Source organism: Ochlerotatus camptorhynchus, unplaced genomic scaffold (genome assembly GCF_037179485.1).
Source record: "Ochlerotatus camptorhynchus isolate MF236.1 unplaced genomic scaffold, CSIRO-AGI_Acam_v1.1 ptg000406l, whole genome shotgun sequence".
In the NCBI taxonomy this organism is placed as follows: Eukaryota; Metazoa; Arthropoda; class Insecta; order Diptera; family Culicidae; genus Ochlerotatus; species Ochlerotatus camptorhynchus.
Genome location: NW_027040892.1, coordinates 4,657,525 through 4,666,079, shown reverse-complemented (window position 1 = coordinate 4,666,079; position 8,555 = coordinate 4,657,525). Strand labels below are relative to the sequence as shown.

Here is an 8,555-nt window from a genome sequence, read left to right as displayed (position 1 = left end):
TTCGGGGAGGGGCATTTTCTTTTTGAGGAACCGTCTATTTTTGAAGGTGCGTGTACCACCGTAGAATCACCTTCATCGGATGAGTCAGAGTCCGATTCTTCAACTGACAAAACCGAAAATTGGTTTGCATCTTGGACGGCTGATGCAGCCTTCAACATTTGAGCATATGTCTGCTTGGAGCGTCCAGAGATTGAACGCTGCACTTTATCGGAGTGCTGTTTGTACATCGGGCACTCCTGCAAGGGGTGAGGATTCTCGCCACAGTAAGCGCATTTTACTGATTCTTTGTGGCAAGAATCCTCTTTGTGGTTTTCACCACATTTGCCACAACGAGTTTTGTTGCCGCAATGGCTGGCCGAGTGTCCCAGCCTTTTGCAGTTGGTACAATTATATACCCTCTGTACAAACAACCGCACCGGAAAAAAAGCACCATCAATTTTAACAAAGTTTGGGAGAACTGAACCTGCGAAAGTCACCCGGAACGAGTCTGAATGTTTATAAACTTTTTTACCGTCTAGCAAAGATGCTGAATGCAGTTGCCTTACATCCAGTATCTTCACTAGCGCGGTAGCGAATGTCGAGTTTTTAAAAGTTCCCGAGGCATGTTTCAAGTCCTCGACAGTCAGACTCGCGTCGGAGACCACGCCTTCTATCTCCACATCTCGAGAAGGGATGTAGATGTTATACTCAACACTAAAAAGCTCGTGATCAGCAATTTTATTTGCCACATCATAAGTCGGTGCTTCTACACGCAGTTTGTTGAATCTTTCTTTGTGTACCAAGATTCCCGGATACTTACGCAGCAAATCTCTCGTTATGTCGAGAGTTTTCAAAGGTTTATTTTTGGGCCGAAAAAAGACAACCCATGGTCCTTTCGAAGACGGTTCATAGTATCTGGTTCGCGTAACGTAGGCATCGGAAGATGCCATAAGTGTTGCGCAAAAGCGGTGCGCAACCACTTAAGAAGGAAAAAAAATAAAACCTTCACTAATTAATTAATTTTAATTACTAGTAATTAAATTTTTTGCCCGACGTACGAACAAATCAAAAAGAAAAAAAAAATCGAAACAAAAAAAAAACTTATATCTACTTGCAAAAAGTTGTCTCACTATGACCCATACTCCCCTACCAGGGGTGAGAGACAGAGTCACGCGCCACGAGGCAAAATTAAACTACAATAGGGAGGCAATGGACTTGCAAAATGTATTGTCTAATACTTATGCCGGTTGTAAACAACCTATCAGCCGTTGCAGCTAGATGGTCCGTTTGCTGCTGCTGGTGGTGATGATTGGTGTTGGTGGGTCGGCACGATGATGATAAAATGACTTGACGACCGGATGGATTACCGGGGTGGATTAAAGCTGGATGGCAACTCCAAGGGGCTCGGCCCATGGAATTCCACTTCATTTCATCTAGTTAGCAGAATACCCCTTGGGGAGTGTGTTTTGTTTTAATTGATAAATTTGATAACCTACCTAACTACGACTCTAACTTAACCTAACGTGCCAGATCACGTATGATCTGATGATCTGATCTCAGACCGGTGTCTCTGAACCTTTCCATGGAGACCGTTCGTCGCTCTTCGAGAGGCTGAAGGCCAGCCAGGCGGTGAACCTCAGAATTGCGGGTCCGTGGAGGACTGTTTAGGATCATCCTAAGGATCTTGTTCTGGATCCTTTGGAGTTTGAGGTGATGGCACATAGCACAACTCTCCCAGATTGGCGTTCCGTACTCAATGGTGGGGAGGATGATTTGCTTGTGGATGGCAAGCTTGTTTTTAAGGGAAAGGGTGGACTTCCTGTTGATAAGTGGGTAGAGCGAACGGGAAGTTGTATCGATGCAGCTTGTACACTAGGCCATCATGCCAGACATTGTCGAACGCCTTCTCGACGTCCAACAATGCCATGGCAGATGTATTGGAAACGGACTTGTTCCGCTTGATGATGTTACTAACCCGTGCGAGTTGGTGGATGGTAGAATGGCCTTTCCTAAATCCGAATTGTTCTTTGAGAAAGATGTTATTATCATTTGAAAACACCAGTAGATGGCTGAGTATCAGTTTTTCGAATAGCTTCGAGATGGATGACAAGAGGCTGATGGGGCGATAGCTTTAGGCACTGGTAGGGTCTTTGCCAGGTTTGTGAATTGGAATAACTTTGGCTAACTTCCAGCATGCAGGGAAGTAGCCAAGCATTAAACACTTGTTGAAGACCACTGCAAGGTGCTTGAAGAAGTCAACACTCAAGTTTTTCAGCTCGAGGTTGACCACTCCATCGACACCAGCGGCCTTCATGTTCTTTGTTGATTTAATCGCTGCTATCACCTCATCAGCCGATATTCTACTTTCGTCAGGGACAACTACGGGGGTGGCAGCGACTCTAGACATTGCCTGTGATACTGCAGGCTCGTGGGGACTCACCATGGCATGGCCAAGGTTATGTGAATTTACAAAGTGTTGTCCAAGAGCATTGGCCTTTTCAAATGGGGTTATTAGTAAAGATGGGTCCGAATTTTGGTTAGGAGAGGAAAGGGGAGGAATGAGCCTCGGCTTATTTTTCAAAATCTTTGACATTTTCCAGAACGGCTTAGCACAATCTGGGATAGAGCGAATCTTGTTTGCAATATCGATATTTCTGAGATCCACCATCCTGGCTTGGATGATTTTGTTCAAACGGTTGCAATTGGTCTTCAGGTTAGGCAGCCCAGAACGCTGGTACTGCCTACGAATCGTGTTGCGGAGTCTAATGAGGTCTTTAGTAGGCCTGTCAAGGTTCAGAGTATTACTCACCTGTCTGGATACTGGCACATGTAGCTCCCTGGCCCGGGAAATTGCTTGATCGATGGAGCGCAGACACCGGTCAACATCTTCAGATGATTCCGGTTGGACATCGTAGTCTACAGCGGTGTCGACGATGATAGTTGCGCCGGAAAGCTTCAAATCGATTTACGGAGGATCCCACCTCAGTCACCACCGGGTAGTGGTCCGAGCTGAGTTCCTGAATGGTGATAGGTTGAGCGATGTTGTTGCCCATGTTGCTGATGAAGATATCGATGGTAGCGTGAACACCGGACCGACTCAACCGGGTGGGAGTTTCCGGACTCAAGATGTTGTACTGCGCTTCCTGCAGGTCGTTGTTCAGGATGGTGCCATTTTGATTGCGCCGATTGTTGCCTCAAGCTTGATGTTTGGCGTTCAGGTCGCCAGCGATGATAAAGTTTTCCCGTCGTCGTGTTAGCTTGATAATATCTCGTCGCAGATCTGCTGCCGATCCGTCCCTGATGTTGACTTGTTTGGAGCAGTAAACCGCGACGATGGTGATGGGGCCGATAGGAGTAGAAACTTCCACCCCTACGGCTTCGATGATCTTCAGCTGAAAGCTGGGCATCAGTCGACAGCAGATGTTTCTCCTTAGTGCAATAGCCACTCCTCCTCCTCCAGAGTTGGTTCGATCTAGTCTCACGAGCCGGAAATCGGGAAGGTAGACGTTTGTTTCAGGCTTCAGGTGGGTTTCAGTTATGATGGCAATGTCGATGTTTCGTTCATTAAGAAACTCAACAAACTCGATGTTTTTACTCTTCAAGGAGCAAGCGTTCCAATTTACGATCTTGATGGCTTCACGGTCCATACTTAGTGACAAGGGACAGGGCAGCATGTAGCTGTTCAGATCGAGTCTTGCAGGTGCGCAAGATGATGATGACCTCGGCCACGAGCGTCACAAGTTCCTCCGAGGTGAACGGAGAATCGTCGACAGGCTCACCTGAGACAGCACCAGCGTATGATAAACCAGGGGCGGTGGAGGGACCTGGCATTGGCAGGGCAGCAGCAGCAGCGAGACGATGCTGGACTGTTCGATTGTTAGGAATACTCACATGCTTGACTTGTTGGTTGTTGAGCGGAAGTGGGACTAAGTTCAGAACATGTCGACGGGGCTGGAGAGCTGGGTACTGGACTTCCGTGCGTGCAGGAGGCGAACGATGATTACGGAGGCGACCGGGCTGATTATTGATTGTAGCCTTCCGACGGATATTGATGAACTCCACTCGCTTGGGACATCCGCGATTGGAGCCTTGGTGGTTCCCACCGCAGTTGACACACGTTGGCTCGATGTCATCATCTTGCTCACAGGACGCAGTCGAGTGAGTTCCAGCACACTTGCCGCAGATAGTCTTCATATGGCAGTTTTTGGTGCCATGGCCGTAGGAGAGGCAGTTCATACACTGCGTAACATCACGATGTTGGGATTTGTAATGCTCCCAACTGATGATGACCTGAAACAGGTCCCGGATATTGGATCTCAGAGCCGATAGACTGGTGGATCCCTTCGTGAAGTGCACCAGGAACAACTGGTCACGGAAGCTGGTGTTGTGGTTGGAACGCCGGTTTATTGGGAACACCGCCTCAGGTTTGAGCCCAAGCCGCTCCAGCTCGGATTTAACCACAGCCGCCTCGAACGACGGTAATCCACGCAATACCAGCTTCAGTGGCTTGCTCGATGGCAGATCGTGCGTGAAGAAGTCAACGTTGTTTTCCTTTAGGAAACATCCTGTTTGATTGTACTCCTCCAGGCTGGAGCACATGATTTTGGTGCCGATGCTGCAAAGCTTGAAGCGAGGCAGCAGCTTGTGTTTTGCCAGTTCGGCACGCAGCTTGGCAACGTGAAAAGCGGGGGAATCCGCTCTCTTGCAGCGATGGGAACGACGTCACCATCGCCATTTTCTTCGGGAAGCACCGCAAACTGGTTGGCTTGCAGTACCCGTTTTCCGGCGTCATCCTGCGACGCGCTGTGCTGGATTACCACCTTCTTTGAAGGGCTCGCTGCTGAATCATTGGTACGTTTACGCACCATTTGTTTCGTGTTGGCAAGTTGCAGTAAACTTGCCAGAACGCGCGAAGGTGGCGACGCTTCCACGGCGCAACGCGACAGCACAAACCGAATCGAAGCGAGAACTCGAGCGAAAAAGAAAACGAACTGAACAGCTCAACAGTCGAGCAAAGCGTGACATGAGTTGAGGCACATTAGCAGCGCTGTTTTATAACTTTTCAGATTCAAGCAGCACGATGTGCAACCAAATGGTACTCGATTATCACGACTGGGTTTGGGGAGAACGTTTATGTCATGAAAACAGTGATAAAATTATCACTTTTTATTTATACACATTAAAACCGTTTTTTTATGAAACATTGAAAACGCGTTTATTGTAACAGCTTACGAGAGTTATTTCCTATCGATTGGTGTATTTGGATTTTAATTTCATCTATAAATGACAAATGAGCTTATATTCAAAACCTTACACCTTTTCGTGACGGTCACAATTTTAGATTTTCGATTTACCCCCAGTACCTTTCCGTAAGACGTAGTCTACGTCAAAATGATTTTTTGAGCCACCCTAACATAGAAATCACCCTACTAAAAACATACAAATCCGGGTTTCATATTTTGCGGTCAAGCACAAAATTATGAATATATGATTACATGATCAGGAATTATTTGTGAAGCCTCCAGATGAGAACAAGCTCAATCCGTTACCCGGAATATGCACCTGAGCAAAAGCTATCGTTGTTTTTCTACAAGGGGGCATTTTACCCCAGAGGTGCATTATGGGCCGTTCTCCCCTCCTGGCTAGAAATTTTGGAGAACAAGTGAAAATCTGTGAAGCAATCTCGGTAATTGGTTTTGACTTTTTGGACGGCTTTATGCGAAGATTAAAATCGCCTCAGGTAACTTGCTTTGATTTTCCTGAAAATTGATTTAGCAAGGCGTTTCTATGCAAGCTCAATCAAGTTGGATCATTATACATTTGTTTCATGAGTCATTTTTTCGTTCACAATAAAAAACTGACGCAGACAGATAGTTTTTTTGTTGTAATCCATTTATTTGTCAAGGCTCAATTGCATTAGCATTGCGTAGCCGTAATTCAATGTATATTAACCATTACCGTCATTACTATGACCGTTGACTAGGGAAAAGGTACATAAGTGTCAATTATTAAATCTCCCTCGCCGTAGACAGATGGGCATGAACAAACAATATAAGATAATGCAAACCTCAACTTCATACTTAAAGTCAAATCGAATAGCAAAAAGTAAAAACCAAAAAGCAAAACGAAAAAATTGAACAAGCAACGAGCTACTGATGAAACAATTGAACAATTGAAAACTAAATTATAAGAATTAAATAAATATAAAAACTCGCAAATTTTATGTTGAATTAAGATCTCAAGATGTGCCTAAACAAAACACGAATTAATCTAACAATACATAAAAATAGCTAATCCGTCATCAACACTCGAACAAGCCATAAGGGAAACATCGCCTCAAATCCCGAGAAGAAAAGAATTTCAAAACAACAAACGACAGTGTCTCCATGTATGGATGAATTTGCCACCAACAAGCGGCAAAACAACAGGACGAAATTCTTTAAAGGTGTATGCAGTCATGAGCGTGCAGTACTTTTCTCTCTCTCGCTCTATTTTAGCAACGCAAATTCCGCTCCGCTCATGAACGCTCATCTCTGAATACAGCTTTAGAATACCAACCGAGCCTGTTTCTGTGAAAAAGTTCACTGAAATGGAATTTCCGCTGTTTACTTCTGATGAAAGAACCGAGAATAATGGCACACAACAAGAGGAGGTTCCATACCCTCTGGGGGCCAGAGAGTGACGACGACGTCGACAACACAGACCGACGCGACGCGCTAAAGTTTGTACAATGCTGTTGCCACCTCTCTATCTTCAGACCCCCCCCCCCTTTATGTAGCTTGCTAAGAATAAGTATGTAGTTTAGCTTAGGTAGCTGGGCGGCAAAAAAGACGTGAAAAATGAGCAACAAACAACTACAACCCAGGCGTGTCGGCTGCATCTTCACATCCAGTTCGTAGCTCCAGCCAGCATCAGAAGACATACGACTTGGTCGAGCGACACGTTGATCCTCGGGTGGATCCTGGTTGCATGCTTACTCGCTTGCTTGTGTGAGGGATGAAAGGCGGAAGGATATGCTTCTTGAGAGTTTTGTTTGCAAAGAAAATTATGCACGCTTCACGACTCGGCTATACCACTTCTTCCTATGCTAGTTACAACATGCCATCCAACCATCAGCAGCGTAGGGTATCTGCTTGGAGATGAGCATGATGACAACAACACATCATATCCACGTTGCATACGGAAGCAACGGAGGATGAGGACACCGTCGAGAGACGTCATGGTTTTCCTGGAAGAAATTTGTTACATTTAATCACGATCATAAATTTTGTTTACAGTGCAATTGGATTTGGGGGATGTGATAAATTTCGTTTGCTAGTTTTGTGCTCAACGGAGGTTTTTACAGATGGTGAGAACTTCTAGCATTCTTCAAATTAAATTTACAGTTTAGAATTAAGCTTATTTCCCCAGTTTATTTATTGTGAGTAACTTTTACATTAAATTCCAGTCTTTTGTTCAATCCAATTTCTGGCATTGGCCACCTTTGCGTATACACCGTAGTAGTTCTTTTGAGCACATTTTCTCCCCCACGAGATCACTCCTACCAGCTTTCCATCGCACACCAGTGGGCCACCAGAATCACCCTAGTTATTCAAAATGAAGTAATTTTATCACTTTTAACAACTTCAATCGTTCAGCCTTACCGTACAAGAATCCCGCATCCCATCGTCATAACCGGCACAGAGCATATTTTCCGTCACATTTAACCTGGAGGCTGCATAGTTCTTCCTACAGACCTCGTGATTCACAATCGGTACTTGCACTGCACGAAGCGTCTCATTGCTACCGGTTCCCATCGTGGTACCCCATCCGCTAGCCGTACAAGTGGTTCCATCGGCCACCTCTTCGCCGCTTTGCACCATCGGTATCGCACGCCCAACTGAATCTATCGTGTAAGGTTCTCGCAATCGTAACAATACAAAGTCACAGTCCATATTTTTCGGATTATAGTTCGGATGGTACGACAAACCAGAAATTTCGATAACGGTTCCACCTTCTGCCATCGAAGATGCTCCAACCCGCACGCCAAACCAAGAAGCCCTCGTTGATCTAAAAGATGGAATGACTCATCAAATATCTGTCCATCATTCTAACAACACAAACCAGTTACTTGAACAGATGGGCGGCCGACAGAACCCAGTGTTCACCGATCAGTGTTCCTCCTGCGATGTCGCTTTCGTCTTCGGTTCCAGGCCGCGATACAATTGCCACCTGGTGTGGGTGGTTCCGGATGTCCACGGCGGTTCCATTGACGATTCGTAAGGAACTGTGCTGATCTGCGTGCGTTTGAGTAAGGCAGATTGCCACTGCCACGACTGTTATTACGGTGGTGAACATTTTGAATCATCTACCGTGCCTGGTTGGGTGAAGAATTGCTTTTTATACTACTATCGAAGACGGTTGAGTACCTACTCAATTTGATTGCAGATTGAGTAGCGCGTGTGTTTGGTTGTACTTCAACATTTGAGGGTGGGATGTGTTACAAGATAGATCGGCTTATTTTATCTACTGAATTTTTTTTTTGTTATATACAGGGTGATTTATTTATTTATTTACTGTAGTCAATCAGACGTAGA

At 45.4% G+C, this 8,555-nt stretch overlaps 1 protein-coding gene across 1 annotated transcript; it reads right to left on the bottom strand.

The window, feature by feature from the left end:
* Window positions 1-7,273: 7,273 nt before the first annotated feature.
* LOC135710905 (trypsin-7-like) lies at window positions 7,274-8,316 on the bottom strand. The gene is made up of 3 exons (XM_065233613.1): window positions 8,090-8,316; window positions 7,623-8,028; window positions 7,274-7,562 (listed from the first exon to the last, which is right to left on the bottom strand). Exons 1-3 carry the CDS (start codon window positions 8,314-8,316, stop codon window positions 7,416-7,418), a joined length of 780 nt encoding a protein of 259 aa, XP_065089685.1. The 3' UTR covers window positions 7,274-7,415.
* Between the last annotated feature and the right edge of the window lie 239 nt (window positions 8,317-8,555).